The 17,316-nt window shown below is 37.3% G+C and overlaps 1 protein-coding gene across 1 annotated transcript in view; it reads left to right on the top strand.

Moving 5' to 3' along the window:
- Positions 1-17,316, top strand: part of nck2b (NCK adaptor protein 2b) — a 54,627-nt gene that overhangs the window by 22,377 nt on the left and 14,934 nt on the right. Inside the window, exon 2 of the mRNA XM_026933017.3 lies at positions 16,575-16,816. Coding sequence (XP_026788818.1) covers positions 16,591-16,816 — 226 coding nt within the window. The 5' untranslated portion in view covers positions 16,575-16,590. The remainder of the gene's footprint in view (positions 1-16,574; positions 16,817-17,316) is intronic.

Below are 17,316 nucleotides of genomic sequence, written 5' to 3'. Positions count from 1 at the left end.
TGGCTATTCTTTGCTATGTACGTCAAGTACTTCACTGTCTTGGAGTTTCAATACGATGATAAAATCCGACATTTTATAGGCTACCTTGGACAGGGTCGTGCTGAAGTCTTTGCTATATGAACTTGGAAAAGAAACAAGCAAATGGGACAACTCTGCTAGTTCTGCAAGTTCCTCTACTTAACCAAAGAATCACGTTTTCTCCTGTTCAATACAACTCTGTTTTAAAAAGTATTCAGCTTAGAAACAAGCTATAAAATAAACCTCTATCACATCTTTAAGAATAGTAACTGTTTTGAAAACAAGTTTTGTCACTGATCCCTATGTGCTGACAGGCTTCAAGTACAGTTTACAGTGATTTTACGACTGGGTGGCAGTTTCCTTTGGACCGTGTGGTCCAAACACCTGCCACGTGATGCGCTAGAGATGGGCGATATGATAAATATCATCACGATTCTTGAAGGCTTTTCTACTACACATGAAATGTATCATAATATTTAGGTTTGCAAAACAAATTGCTAGCAATACAGTAGTTCTGCAAAAAATGCGTTTCTTTTTCTTTTTTTTTTCATTATAAAAATTTTCTTAAAATAAATAAAATGAAATCAGCTGCTTCCAGTCAGTTTGTAATTTTTTTTTTTCACAAAAATAATAAAAAGATATTCACAGTATCTCAGAAAGGTGTATTGGCATAATTTCTCATGATCTCAGTATCATATCGTCATATCTCCCAGCTCTATTTTGTGCCTTACAAGTGTATTTGAGAGCCATATTTTTTGTGATACAAAATCTCCATAATTGCAGCACTGAGTGCAGTGCTGTAAATGAGCATAGATTAACTGCATGTGAAAGGGAATAACTGTTATAGCACTGGGTAGTTTCATTAACTCAGCTATTCATGCCAATAATGATGCATAGGACTAATACACACACACATTGAGCAGGTTTTTTTTGTGTTTCAGTGCTTTAAAAAGTGAACACTGAGAGATGCATTAGCAAGTTCCGGGCATTGAATGTGAATAGTCAGTCATTCTGTGAGGGCTTGATACACGCCATTATTTTTCTTGGGAACAGTATTAAATTCCTAAATATAATGTGAAACTGTTAACTTCACATGATGTAATCTGCCTTAATTTCAGTTTTGTCAAAATATAAAAGATGATACAATTTTATAATTTTTAAAAATGTTTAGTTTGTAATGTAAGACAGACAACTTTTGACTGAGAATGAAAATATAAATCAAAACAACAGAACAAAGCAGACAATATAGATGTGAGAGGTGTTTAATGACTGGCTGAGACTGACAGTTCTGAGAAACATCTGATCAAAAATATGGAAATGAACAGAGAGGCAAAGCAAGGAGCAAGTAACCAGAGGGGAAGATTTGGATTCCACGTACTGAAACATCTGAAACAATCATTTTTGAGCTGTCTGCTCTGGCTGTTTTTGAAATTATCCTGCAGGCCCTCTGAATACATGAATCTGTAAGTTTCAATGGTAAGGTGTTCAAAATTTTGGCTCTGAGACTTTCTGTAAGTCCCAATGGCAATCATGTGGGCTGTTTAGGAAGCTTTTTCCTGAAAGCTTTTCCTCTGTATTTGCTTTTTAGTTTAGGACAGGGGGTCCTCCGTGTGAGCATCTGATTGGCTGTTAAGATTCATTGCTCAGCAGAAGAGCACTGCGTAATTAATGGTTATGATGAATGTTAAGGAATAGATTAAGTTGTGAAGGTGTGAACCACATGATGGATTACTTAAATAACCCAGTCGCTAGTTTGAGTCAAGTTTGTCCACTTTTGGATAGTTAATATAAAGGTTTCCATTAGAACCAAGCATTTGGTTTCATTCTTTATATATATATATATATATATATATATATATATATATATATATATATATATATATATATATATATATATATATATATATATATATACGGATAGTCAACATAAAGTGGAAAATAGTGTTGGGTATGAATGGCTGCATGATTAATAAAAAAGTAGGAATTGAAATCATGATTTACTGCTCATGATACTTTGACAAATTTTATTTAAAAAAAAAGAAAAAAAATAGGACTAAAATATATATATAGTAAATATATATATATATTAAAAAATATAATAATATATATATATATAAAACAAAGAAAATAAATGTTCAATATCCCTATTTAAATGTAAGCAAATTTATGATATTGACCAAACTGCTTTGTACAGAAGGTCAGATTTTCCACATGTCTAATCTCTTCTATTGAAGCACACGTTCAGACGACACTCAGATGTATTTGATCTAACATGGATCGTAAGTTTTTGCACAAACTTGTGGAGTCCATGCCAGCTCGAGTACACACTGTCATTAAAGCAAAACGGGGACGTACCAAATACTCCGGAACTCTGGAATTCATGTAAAAATTTCAAAGATTCTACTTTTCACTCGAGTTGTTGTCAGTAGTATAGTTTGTAATGAAGATTGTTGTATTATATTAGAGAAAAAAAAAGCGAAATAGAAGCATTTTCACTGGACCCCGCTGTGTACTTTTTTAGTCGATGTTTATGAATGAAAGCTTGTCTACATTTTGAATCACATGTATACTGCAATAGCTGAAATCCTGAAAAAAGTAAATGCTATTTAGTGTAAAACTTTAATAATATCAGGGTGCCAGGAGCGCAGTGTATGGATACTTCCAAAGTTAAAAGGGAAACTAGCATTATTAATAACTGGTTAAATTAGTAATGATGCTTAATCTGTTGATAGTAATTCATAAGGCACTTATAGGAGAATTGGTATTGGAAAACACATGTAATGCATCACTGGCAAGTTTTCTGAGAGAGATGACTGACTCACTCACATTTGTTTATTAGGCCAAAGTTGTCACTTCTCATTACATGCAGACATTTTAAATTTAATCACCTAGAAAGAAAAATATTATCAAGTTATGACAAATCATGTTCAGTTATTCAACAATGCCTTGGTAGTATTAAGATGATATTGACTCACTAATCACAGAAGACAGATAATAGTGGAATGCTGTTCAGGGTCATTTGATACACACTCATGTTTGACGAATCGGGTGAAGTTTCTATCCTGACATGATTCTACTCTGGATTACTTTTGTGCAATACAAGGAGATGCTCATTTTGGAAATGTTTGTCACTATTGAAGATGATCACCAAATGGAGGCAATTAAACCTGTTTGTGTGTGTGTGTGTGTGTGTGTGCGTGCATGTTTGTGTGTGTGCGTGCATGTGTGTGCGTGTGTGTGTGTGTGTGCGTGTGTGTGAGTGTGTGTGCGTGTGTGTGGTTGGAGAGAGCCTAATGACTGACTTGGAGTTATTTATATCTGTAGTGAACAAAAGGATAAAGATCACTTTCCTGCTAAAGGCAAATAGAACCGGATTCTTCTGACAGCTGCGTGTGACTCAAATACTAAGCACAGAGCATCGGGCTTCACTTTGCGTCTTCCTCCTGTTTTGTTTTAAAGAGTCACTTGAGCTATCTCCATCTGTTTTTCTTCAGATAATTTCCGTGTTCATTCATCTCTCTCAGTCTTACTCGCTCTGTCAGGTGTACTTTCTGAATTCTGGCTTAAAACAACATGATTGATGTTACATATTAATGCTGCAAAGATGGTTGCTCCTGTGGTTCTAGCTTCTGGGAAACACAACATCAGAGTGGTGTGACAGTGCAGCTAGAGCTTCTGGGATTTGTGAGAGAGGGTTTAGGATGGCCGGATGAGCTAAACACGGAGGAGAATGTTTGGTCCCTTGTGTATAGTAAAGACAGAGAGAAAATGAAGAGAAATTTGATAGGAGCAGTATGAAATCTATCTCACAAGGCCAGTCCTGAGCTTTTAAGGGCTGCAACTATCAGTTACTAAATATTAAGCCAAATACCGTCCTCAGTATCCTAAAAGGGTAGGAAATCTCTCTAATAATTTAATACAAGATAACCAGCACAATACAAAACGTACAGAAATTCTGTGGGACATCATTCCATTAAATCTAAAGACTAAGCTTACAATTTAAAATACACAACGTACATGTTTAGCAGTGAACCTGTTTACAGCAGGATGTGCATTTTTTTTTTTTAATTCTCTGCTGTCCTGCTCATTTGAGGACTAAATAGTCGATAGAGTAGAACCAAGGTGGAAGTAACAAAATCCCATGCCAAATGATGAACAAATACAGACCCAAACACTTGCTCAAGTGTTTTTCTTAATCACTGCTTATGACGTTCTATGGACTTGTTGAAGCAGGCTTAAATAAATTAGCCCCAATGCACATGAAATCTAGGGGGCGTTTCACTTTGTGTAATCACCTGACACCTGACCTGACTGTCACTGATAGCCTGCAGGAATCTACAGCCTGGGCTAGAAAGAAATCAGCCCAGTTTGTAATAGCAAATAAGACAGGGGTTCCCAAACTCTCTGCGCAAACAGCCCCACATTTTCTGCATCTTACGTACATCACTGGATGGCACACCCAAAAAAAATTTTCTGTCAAGTCACTTGTCATTTGCAAGTCAAAACTGTAAAATGTTTAGCGATTTTATGCGCAGTGTTATTGATATACACTGATGAGCTCCATCTCTTTTAAACATTACTGTCACTGACTTTGACAATGACAGTGTGCATGTGTAGCTTATTTTATAATCATGTGTAGCCTTTTTTTTTTTTTTTTTCTTGAAAGAGAAAAGAGACACAGTGCTTAGCCCAGCCCAACCGTTGCATGTAAATGGCAGTTTTGTGGTTTTAATGAAAAATAATCATTAAAAATAACATAAAATATAAAAATAACAGCAGAATACCATTTTCCTACTTCTCATTGAGAAGCTCATTTAGTTTCCATTTGGTTTTATCCAAATGCTAGCAATGAAATGAAGCAGTAGAGCTCATTGCTCGAAAATAACATTGCTCGAAAATAAAAGTTTCAGTGAGTCTGTGCCCATGATAGCCTCAGATTCTTGTTCTTGGCTGACAGGAGTGGAACTCAATGTGGTCTTCTGCTGTTGTAGCCCATCCACCTCAAGGTTTGATGTGTTGTGTGTTTTGAGATGCTTTTCTGCTCATCACGGTTGCAAACAGTGCCTATTTGAGTTACCTTAGACTTCTGTCAGCTCAGACCAGTCTGGTCGTTGTCCTGTGATCTATCTCATCAACAAGGTGTTTCAGCCTGCAGACACTCCACTCACAGGATGATTTTTGTTTTTTGCACCAGTCTGTGTAAACTCTCGAGACTTTTATATGTGACTTTTGTTTTATTAGTAGTTATGTTAATGCTGGTCAGCTATTGTTTTTTGCTTCATGTTTTTAGGTGAGTGTAGCTGTTATAGTGAAAATGTAAAAAGCATGAGGAAAAGATTTTACTGGTGCCACACCAAGTTGACAAAGCAGAACATGGTGTTTGGTCGTAAGGGACGTCTTTGGAAAAGTTTTACCATTTTTCAATTAAATATAATGATCAAATTTATTGAATATTCATTGCAGCCCTAGAAATTTTTATTGGACAGTCTGTGGATTTTTACTGTTTTATACTGATCTCAGCATACACCAAAGTGTGATATGGCATTAGATGCTCTGTAATAGCTCTACAATGGCAGTCAAATTAAATGAGTGTTAGATGAGATTGTTGTCATTTTGGCACAATTTTAAATACCAGTATACTATGAAAGCATTATCTTGCTTTTTAGTTAGTCATGCCACAAAATCCAAACACAATTCCCCCACACACACTGAGGAGAATGCAGGGATTTGTGCGTCATTGTTTTTAGTCTGCAGATGGCACTGGCTGATTTCTGAAGCTGAACAAAATGTGTGAAATACAACAAGCTGCAAAATTTTCAACAGGGAGAGAAATATTTCCTGTCTCACTGTTTTGCTATTTCTGCACCATTTTGCAAGAAGATTCATAGCAAAATTGCAGTCAGGCTTCATCCTTGTATGTTTCTCTTAGCAGTTTAGTCATATAATTTTTTTTTTTTTTTTTTTTTTTTTTTTTTTTTTTTTTTTGGGTCATGGTGGACCTGTTTTTTTATGATTCTTAAAATTCTTGCTTACAGTACTGTGTATAAAGAGGCTGATTTTGGCAGACAAGTGTCAGCCTGCCATGCATTCCACTGAGGAAGGTTCAGGTACAGCAGGAGTGTGTGTGTGTGTGTGTGTGTGTTCTTTTTTTTCTTTCTTCTTATTTTTCATCTCATCATGTCTTGGAGTATGTTGACTATAGTTCTAAGCATTATCCTATTAGCAAGATACAGATCTTGATTGCAGTAATTGTTTGTCTTGTCATGTGTATGTGAGGTTCGGACAGGCATGGTGTTTAACATAATGCCTGTCAGTAAAGGATTAATGAGAGTGTTTTATGTTTGCTCCATTTTCTCCAATACCACCAGGGATTGTTGCCATTCGCCCTACCAGGCTGTTGGGTACAGTGGGTTAGGACTAGCCGATATAACGCTAACATTTATGATCAGAATTAGTTTTTGGTTTTGGTAATTAACATCTGAGGTACTTTTTTTTTCGATGTTGTTCTATCCTCCTGTCCAATTGCAGAGTTATTTCTATTTCTGTGTCATTCAACTAGGTAACTAGGTAGGTATTTAACTCCACAGACAATGCAGTAAAAGAAATCTAGCCGTAAGTGTAAATAAGAAGTCTGCAAGGCCCTAAATGTGGTAGAAAATTACCTCAGAACATGAGGAAAAATGTCCACGCATGCTCTGCAAGGTGGAATTGGTTTGGTTTTCAGGCAGATGTCACACAGAGCAGCATTATTTGAAATGTTTGCCAGAGACAGTAGACAGATTGGTATTTCTAGTTAACTGGTAGCAGTGAACATGAAGTAAAGTTAAAAAAAATAATAAATTAAAAAAAAAAAAAAAAAAAAAAGTAAACGAGCATTCAGAAATTAGGTGGGGAAAAATAAGTACAACCTATAATTCAGTAACATGTAGAACCACAATAATAACTTGAAAACGTTTCCTGTAGGAGTTTATCAGTCTCTCACATCGTTCTGGAGAAATTTTGGCCCACTCTTCTGTACAACATTGCTTCAGTTCATTGATGTTTGAGGATATTCATTTATACACAGCTCTCTTAAGATCCCGCTACAGCATCTCAATGGGGTTGAGGTCTGGACTTTGACTTAGTCATTCCAACATCTTGATTTTTTTTCTTCTTTAGCCATTCAGATGTCGATTTGCTGGTGTGCTTGGGATTGTACTGTTGCAGGATCCATTTTTGGCCCAGCTTAAGCCTCACATTTGTCTTAAGAATATTGTGGTATAAAGTGGAGTTAATCGTTGTCTCAATGACTGCAAGTTTCCCAGGTCCTGTGGCTGAAAAACAAGCCCAAATCATGACCCTTGCACCATCATGCTTGGCAGTTGGTATGAGGTGTTTGTGGTGATATGCTGTGCTTGGTTTTCACCAAACATGGTGCTGTTTTGCAAACTGTGCTGCCATATTCTTTTTTTTGGAGAAGAGGAGCTTTTTCCTAGCCACCTTTCCATGAAAGCCATACTTGTTCAGTCTTTTTCTGATTATGCTGTCATGAATATTAACATTTAATATGCTTACAGGGACGTGTAGGTCACATGATGTGGCTCTTGGTTTTTTCTTTATATCTCTGAGCGTTAAACAGTCTGATTTTGGACTGAATTTGCTGGGACGTCCACTCCTGGGAAGATTTATAGGTGTCTTGAAGGCTCTCCATTTGTAAACAATCCTTCTTGCTGTAGAATGGTGAATTTAAAATTGTTTGGAGATGGCCTTATAACCCTCCCAGTTGATAATCTGCAACAATTGCTTCTCTGGGGTCATGGCTGATTTCCTTTCTTGGCATGATGTAGAACACACCTGAGTGCTCCAGAACACCACACTGTCAAAAGCTCTGCTTTTAAAGAGGTTGCCACACTTCCTGATTAACTAATCTTATACATTTCATTAGTAACACCTGGCTGCTAATTACTCTCTTAATGATTGTGGAAGTAGGAAGGGTTTACTTATATTTCTCACCTGGTTTCTGAATGTTGGTTTACTTTTTGGGAAAAAATGACTACATATTGAAATCTGTTGTTTTTTGTTGTCACCTGAGGTTATTTTTGTGTATAGAAGCTGGTGAGGACTGTACAATTATTATTTAATTCCTGATAAATAAAAATATAGAATTCAAGGTAGGTGTATTTTCTTTTTCCCCATGACTGTAAAAGGTTTACACGCCCCTGTTAAAATTGCAGGTTTTTGTGATTAAAAAAAAAAAAAAAGAAGATAAATCATCACATCTTTTTCCACCTTTAATGTGATATAGCAACCAACAAAGTTCAAGTGAGAAAGAAATCAAAATGTTTTATTTAAAACTTTTAAAATTTAAAGGCCTCTGTTAGGCAGCTGAGGATGAAGAAAAATTTCCCCTTCCAGAACAACAACCCAAAGCACAAATCCAAGTCAACAAAGGAATTGTTTTAGAAGATAATGATCAACCTTATCTAACCCAGTAAGAGGCTATATCTCATTCCTGTCAAAAACTTGTTGAAGGGAATGGAATGTAGTTTTTTTTTTATTTGATGTAGATATGTTAACCTTGAAGTTGTAACTACAGCGGATTTTTCTGAATCCCACAATCAAAAAAAGTAAAGTACCATGCAAAGCTGTTATGTATCTCTACTGCTAGCACAACAAGCAGTCGCCTCACAGTCAACAGAAAATAAGTACACTAGCCTGACTTGAATATCTTTTATGTGTGATGTGAGGAGTGGAAATTTTTGCCGCTGACTTTCTCAAACCACAATGTGCCACATTCAAAACTTTGATAGAATAATCATGCACTACTCCCTTAGTCTGTATTACATAACTAGCTATCTAGCTCACCATACATTGTTATGTACCATTAGCTACCACTTTTTAGCCTAGTCATTAGGTTTCTGGGCAACCAAAACATGGGTCTGGAGCTATTACATTCCCAGTGGGCTAGAATTCTGCTAATTACTGATACATTATTTATATATACACACTATATATATATATATATATATATATATATATATATATATATATATATATATATATATACGAATGATACATCAGAATACAGAATAAGATAGTTGCTCTCAAACACATGAAGCCATCATTACATCTTTTCAAAATACTTCTCATTCAACATTGCAGGGCAACTCAACACACTTGTTCTCAATTGGCTACAGAAGAGGAAGCCAGTCCTTCTAACACAGAGAACAGGACTCTTTTTGATGGCTGTAGCACCACTAGTATTAAAACTTGCATTCTCCTGACTATTTCATTCTGAAATTTTTAATAGTACCTGTATATTCAGATTTGTAAAAAAAAAATCAATAAATAAATATATATATTTTATATATAAAATCAAATTTGGAGTTACATGCTCCTAGCAACGGGGCAGAGGGGAATAAAATATATTTAGAATTTGACAAACAACAGGCTTTGAAAAGGCAAGATGTCAGTAGTTTGACACTCGTTCCTTCACTCTCCCTTTTTCCTCAGTCACTCTCTCAGGATCAGATGGTTCATGTCTCTAACTTCCTGTGTGTCGCATCTATCTCTGCTCTACACATTCCTGTCTGTCTTGTTCTCTCTTGTGCAATCTGTTTCTCTTGCTCTCTCTCTCTCTTTCTCACTCCTTCATTCTTGCCCTCTCTCTCTCTCTTTGCCTCCGGGTTAAGCTTTTCCCAGCAACTGGGTCACAAGGGGCTCAAGTCACATGGCTCAGTCTGGCTAACAGTACTGAAAACTGACACCACTAATATTGAGACCAGGTTTGAATATCTCTCTCTCTCTCTCTCTCTCTCTCTCTCTCTCACTCAGACACATACACAAACACACACAAAATATATAAAGTACTTCTAACCTCAAAAGTGTGATTTTTATATGGGTAACACCTCTTGTATGTCTGATTCTGTTACTATAAATTCCGCATTTAAAACAAAAACGTTCTCAGTACTTAAAAATTGTTTTCGGAGTGTTATGCAGATCTGATTGTATTCAAGATTAGAGAATGATATGGCACCTGAAAACCTTTAGCTCCCAGAACCTCAATGCTAGTGGACTTGCTCACTATATTGCCTAATTTTGGTGGTGATGAAAATCTTAATTATTATGTAATATTTGGCCAGGTTTATGTACTGTTGAATAAATTGCTGAAAATATAGTGATCTGATACAGAAATCCCACAGCTGTGACAAATGTGGGGTAGCAGACAGTAATCTAACTAAATTGCATTATGCTCAGGGATGGACAGACTACAGATTTATTAGCAAGCCCACAGGACCGGTAAAAGCACCAGTGTGCTGTCCAGTTGGTTTGGTTGCCCGGAAACCTAACGACAAGGCTAAATATTGGTAGTTAATGTACGGAACAGTGCTGTTATATGGTCCAGCATGTTGTTATGTTTACACCACAGTGAATTTGCTGACAATTACAATATTTCATTCATCAATAAACAACATATTTTTACACACACTTTTTAACAGCTTATAGTTAGATTTAATATAGTGGAACTTGTGTGAGGAAAATAGTTACAGCTAGAACTACTGTCTGAGCCTTGCTCAGCAATACAGCTGTTACACAGCAAAAAATACATACTTCTGATGAAATAGATTAAGAGTTTAACCACACTGTGGTAATAAATTTAACCACACTGTGTAATAGCATATATCCAACTTGTTAGCTAATACAAACTGTAACAGCAAGGGAAACTAATTAGCGTATGATCCTGTGGCACACTGTGTTTATCAGCAAGTTGATGGCTTTGAGATTTGGTGTCGGCATTGTTTCAGCAAAACAGTTTGGTTTGGGGAAAATAAAGTAGGAGGAAAAAAGGAGGTGGATTTTTTTTCTATTGTTGAACCTTATTGTCTGCTGAGCAACTACAGATTACACTTGGTTGCTTCTCAGACTAATGGCCTCAGTACACTGGATTATTGGCTTATACATTGTTGCACAGTGACAATCTGTAAAGCTTATTTATTAAAGGCATATTTTTTTTTTTACCTTTAAACAAACATGAAGGAGAATTTGTAGCATACATCTGAGTACAGCTGTCTGTTGGTTTACATAAAAAAATACATTAATTCTCTTCAGTACAATTCTTCTGGCTTGCTAAATCACAATGAGTCAAACAGAAATAATTTAGTTGTCCTTTCATTCTGTATATTTCACAACAGAGACAAAAAAGACTGAAGGAATTAATTTTCTGATGAGAGCAATGAGGATAAGGAGGATTAGTGAGTCTTGGTTATTATTATATTATACAGATCTTCTTATGCTTATATCTGACAGACGCTTGATGAGCCCTCTTTCCCTCTCTCTGAGCGAGACTTGCCAACACGCAATGGTTCACATGGCACATCTTGTAAAATGGAGTAGTTAAAAAAACGCTTACTCTCTACTCCTTGTTCAACTTTTTCCCCTTTTCTGTTTGGCGGCAAACCAGCTCACAGCACCGTTCTCCCTGAATACTGTTGGATGAGGTGCTAAATGAAGAAGGATATTAAGATGAAGAAAAAGGGATAGTGTGAGAGGATCATTTCTTGGATGTGCCTCCATGAGAGCTTAATCTTTGCTTAACAACTCCCAGCACAAGCTGGCGGAATATCGTGGGATTCTTGTTTGCGGAAACAAAATTGCTCTCTCGTGCCCTCGACCCGATCATGTTTTCCAGCTGCAAGGGTGATTACGGGTGGCTGTGGACTAAACCGAAACATCTGCCTTGAAAGAACAAGGTCAGAGATGGTTCCCATAGGCCCCGTGTACATTTTAGACTGTGTGAGGGGGAAGATGGAGGGAACAGGATGAGGTGTTGCTTGTTGGTACTCTGAAAGCATGCTTATCAGCAAGGTTTTATCAGAGAGATTTTAGTTTAAAAAAAAAACAAAAAAAAACTTGTCGAGCTGTTGTGAGACTGAGGAAGTGGAATCAGTGTTTCTTTGATTGTCATTATTTTCAAGAATTAATTAGCCAGTCATGTGCCACTGGACAGTTGAAGACTGGAAAAAGACTAGGTGATTTTTAATCAGTGATTCTAATCTTCAGCTGTCCACTTTGGCTGAGCCTGTGCCCATGATGGCCTCAGACTCCTGTTCTTGGCTGACAGGAGTGGAACCCGATGTGGTCTTCTGCTGTTGTAGCCCATCCACCTCAAGGTTTAATGTTTTGTGCATGCTGAGATGCTTTTCTGCTCACCATGGTTGTAAAGAGTGTTTATTTGAGTCTGTTCATACAATGGGGATGGTGAAACAATAGCAATTAAAAAAGAAGTATATTTGGTATTTTCCTGTGATCAAATGCTTTGCTCGAGCTCTCTCATCCATACCTTGTTTGTCTCTTGGTTGTTTCTCTGGCTATTGGCCTCCTTACCTGTTCACTCACTTTTGGTGGACGACATTCTCTAGGCAGAGTCGTGACACATTCAGTTCATTCCATTTGTCACTAATGGATTTAATAGTGCTCAGCAGGATGTTCAAAGTTTGGAATATTTTAAAGTTTTTTAGCCAAACCCTGATTTAAACTTTTCCAGAACTTTATTCTGGGCTTGTTTTGATATCTTTTTGGTCCTTGTGATGCTGTTTGTTTAGGTATGATCTCCAGGCCTTCCAGGAACGGGCTTATTTATAGTGAGATCATGTGACACTTTAATTGATGGCAACTGGTTGTACCAGACCTAATTTTGTGTTAGGTCTAATTAGATGTTTCACTGCAATGGCGGTGAATACTCATGCCACCACAAATTTTTTTTTATTTGTAAATTATTTTTCAGACTATATTGATATCACAGCAACTGTTTCTGTCATCAGAAGGCAATGGAAAAGTTAACGAACACAAACAAAAGAAAATTTGCAGTACATAATTTGCAGTTTTTTTGAATTTGTGATTGAACCAGTGAACACAATTTTTTTCTAATAAAGCAAATTTGTGAAAGCTTTGTAGTGAATGTCATTGGTTAAATATTTATATCACAAAAGTTTAATTTGAAACAAACTGTCAACAGGAAAATATGCTAATATTTTAACAAGTGTTAATCCCTTACTTGTATTGGTCAATGGAAGTCAATGGAATGTAGCTTTAGTGACTTCTATCTTTCTTTCTTTCATTTTCTTTGTTTCTTTCTTTTCACAGCTGTGCCATCACTGTAGTCTAATAGCATGTTCTGTATCTAGAAAGCATGGCAATCAGAGTGAGATACTGGTTCTGAAAAAGTGCCCCAAACAAAAGATCATTTGTATAAGCACAGCCATTACTGCAAATAGACATGAAGCTGGAAAGCTCATTTTAAATGCAGAAGCCGGAAAAGCATTTTCCTCTACATTTCAGCAGCTTTCACTGGGAATAGTGCACATCAACCTAAATAGATGTGTTCTCAGAGAAAACTATTCTGCCCTGTCTGGAATTATTCACTGCACTTCCTGATACGACCGTTAAGCTCAACAATTGGCATTAGGGCTGCTCTAACTAATCAACAAAATCAATAATAAAAATAGTTTGCAGTGAATTTCATTTAAGCAGTATCACATGAGCAGGAGTGCACTTATAGTGAATATAGTGAATATTGACGCAGCTGTGATTTGGCCATAGGCATGAGCCCACAGGGTGAGTGCTGTAGGTAATCATTTTTCCGATCAGGTAGCCCTGATAAACAATTGTATATTCTTAGCATATGAAATATATATTGTTAATATGTCTTGTGTGTCATCATCAAGTCTCCATCCTGCTTATGCTTGACATCGAAGTCGATCTTAAAAAGAGTCAATTCACTAATTCTGGGCATTGAAAACTAACAGTCAACTGCAAAACGTTGGAGTCGAATTCACACACTGAAAATGATTCATCTCGCTCGTGCAAACGTACACAGCAAGCAAAATGAATTTAGCATTGGAGAGTTTCAGTGAGTGAAACAAGCACAGTTGCGAAAAGTGTGTTAAGTGATTTAAAAGTGATTTAAAAAGTAGTAAAAAATTTATATAATACCGTCACCTTGCGTTAGTCCAACTGTCTCATTTGGATGACATGAGCACTTGATAATTTTCTCATGCTGTTACAGATTATCTGATAAATAGAAATTATATCCTTATTTGTAATTATATCCTTATTTGTAATTTATTTTAAATATGCCACTTATGCACTTCTGGTTAGATGCTAACTGCATTTCATTGGCTTAGTATATGTACTTTGATCAATGACAATAAAGTTGAATCTAATGTGATCTAACCTAATAAATGTCAGTAATGTTATATTGTAGTTAATGTACTGTTATTTAATTAAGCCTGGTTAAGAAAGAGTTGAGTAGTAGTGCTGAATAAAATTCTGCAAATAATTTAAAAAATATATATTTTTTGCATTTAATATATTTAAAAAATACAACTAATCGATTAATTGACAGATTAATTGATTATCAAGTAATCGTTAGTTGCAGTCCTACTTGGCATTTATAGATCAGACAGTTTTATTGAACAGCAGTCGGGTGTTTCAGCCCTGAAAGAATACTGTGTGCAGGGAAAGGCTGTAGAAATGCATCACTCCTCAGCAGTGACTGCATGGTGTTATTCGCTAAGAGGTCTCCCTACTATACAGAAGCCTTATAGCACAAATGTTAAAGTGAAATGCCAAAAATAAAATTTACAGGGGTTTTCCGTTGGTGTGTGAAGTTTGCCTCGTAGCTGTGGTACAAATCTAATGTTTCTGAATCATTACATACTTGCCCTGAAACACATTCATACATCAGTTTCAAATAGTAAAATAGTAATTCATCCAAATTTTGTAACAATTTGTATGACTCCATAGGCATGAAAAGTTAAAATAGTTAGAGCTGAGGTTTGATCACACCGTTCTTCCTATGAAATTGAACGGCATCCATATAACTCACCCTTGTTTAGTATAATTTGTGCAAATTCATTTCATCCGGTTCTTCCTGACCTATGTGGATATGAATATTTTAGATTGAGGAAAGGCTAATTCAACCGAGTAAATACTTGCTGTGTTTGTCTGAGCCGAACCATTGTCATTGTGTGTAATCAGCTCTAAAGCTTTGGGGTTGACTCTTCGTTTTCCATAACTGGAATTATGGAACTGACCCATTTTGTTGTTGACTCCCAGTGTCTTCAATGTCACCCAAAAGCAGGATGATGACTTGAAGACTCGACACATAACCTGTGTTTAAAAAAACGTTTTGAAGGTCAAGAAACTTAAACAATGTAGCGTTTATTAAGAGTGCTACGTGAGCAAATTGATTATAATCAAATTTATTCAAATACACTATATGGCCAAATGTTTGTGGACACCTGACCATCACACTCATGTGCTTTTTGATCATCTCATTCCAGATTTAGTCCCCCCTTTTGCTGTTATAATAACCTCCACTTATTTGGGAAGGCTTTCCAATAGATTTTGAAGCGTGGCTGGGATGTCCAAAAAGCACGTATGGGTGTGATGGTCAGGTGTCCACAAACATTTGGCCATGTAGAGTAGCTTTGCTACTTGGGGTGATTCAGTACTCGCAGTCTCCTGACAACAGGGAGCACGCTTTTCTGGACCACCAGTCAGGGGCAGTATGAAATTAATAAAACATTTATGAATGTGTACCCTACGTGCAAGGTTAATTTTACTGATGTGCTTATTGGCATAAAGTCTTTGACAACTGTCACCCAAAAGCTCATAATCCTGCAGGCCTGCTTCACCATTGGCATGATGCTCAGTGACTGGCTTATTATCTGCTGTACTGGGCCAACTGGAAGCGAGAGAGACAGACACAGAGGGATGATGGGGGAGGGAGAGCTGGGCTGCAAAGTGGCCATGGTTTATGTGCAGTATGATAGATGGCACAGTGTTCTCCCCGGAGACCCTGCAGTGCCCGCTGTACCTGCTACTCCCCAGTGGTTGGGGTGGGTATAGCTCCTGCCAGTGTGATTGGGTAGCAGTGTGAGTAAGAATCCCTGAGGAAGGAAGTGGATTGTCATAGCCCCATCACACTCTATTGCCTCATCTCAATCAGCCAGCTCTTGTCAGAGGCATTCAGTTCATCTGTTCCTCTCTCCCTCGAATTCTGCTTTGTCATTCAGTTTCTCCTTTTCTGGCCATGGTTCCTTTTTCCAAGCTTCAGTGTTTTATGTGCAAAGCTGTCTCGCTGTTTGAGCTTTTTATAGCTGTTAAATAATTTACAGTACTTTAGTGGGACTGGGAAAAGCTTTAATAAGGGAGCTGTTAATTTGAGACTTGTGATTGTAGTCTACACGTGGCATGTGTATATAACTAAGAAAGTGGGATCTGGCCTTTCTCAGCCAGAAAAAGTTTACCTCGGGTTGGCAGGACTCCTGATCCTGTGTCGCTGCCCATCCATGGTCAATTACCCTGGCTGGCAGGAGCACTAGGTGGCAAGCAACATCTGGGTTCCTTAGGTTTGGTGGCTGAGCCAGGGACACAGGTGCTCATGGGCTCTATAGAACTTCATATTCTTTTACGGAGTTCATAATAGAGGTAATTAGCGCAGTAGTGTGTATATGCTAAAGGCTCTCCGATGTACTATTCAGTGGAATTTACCCCACTTCTTCCTTCTTTAGCGTGACTCCATGAAAGATGTCAGAGGAGGTGATTGTGATCGCCAAGTGGGACTACTCGGCACAGCAGGAGCAGGAACTTGACATCCGGAAGAACGAGCGCCTGTGGCTCCTAGACGACTCGAAGACGTGGTGGCGTGTCCGCAATGCAGCCAACCGCACAGGCTACGTGCCATCCAACTATGTGGAGAGGAAAAACAGCCTAAAGAAGGGGTCACTGGTGAAGAACCTCAAGGACACTCTGGGTAAGCGTTATTGATTGGTCAATTACCCGCACAGCAATTGTTGTTCGTTTTTAATTATCGTTCATTATTTGTCATGATCTTGCTTAATGAAAGTCTTCATTAAATGCATCTCTGTAGAATCAGGGTGGTGTTGCCCTTGAAGGACCATTTCAGATGAAGGGTGTGTAGGAGGCTAAACTAATTGAGATGGTTTTATTGTAAAGCAAAATTAATTACTGAGCTCTTTTAATCACACAAAGTGGACGATGGATTGATGGACAATGTCATCACCTATAATGAAAATCTTTTAGGCCAGAATAATAGCATAGAGTCTGGGTATTTCAAAGCGGTCTGAAAGCTGGGATTAGTCTACATAATGCAGTGGAATTCATACTCCAGATTAAAAATATCCTGTTTCGTGTCTGACCTCAGACAGATTTGTGTCTGGTTTACCTGATAGGATTTTGATGGAACAGGGAGAGCTGAAGTACTGCTGCTGATAAGATTATATACTGTGATTC

Source organism: Pangasianodon hypophthalmus, chromosome 2, assembly GCF_027358585.1.
Source record: "Pangasianodon hypophthalmus isolate fPanHyp1 chromosome 2, fPanHyp1.pri, whole genome shotgun sequence".
NCBI lineage: Eukaryota > Metazoa > Chordata > Actinopteri > Siluriformes > Pangasiidae > Pangasianodon > Pangasianodon hypophthalmus.
Note: the sequence above shows the minus strand (reverse complement) of the source record. Positions and strands in the feature narration are given on the sequence as shown.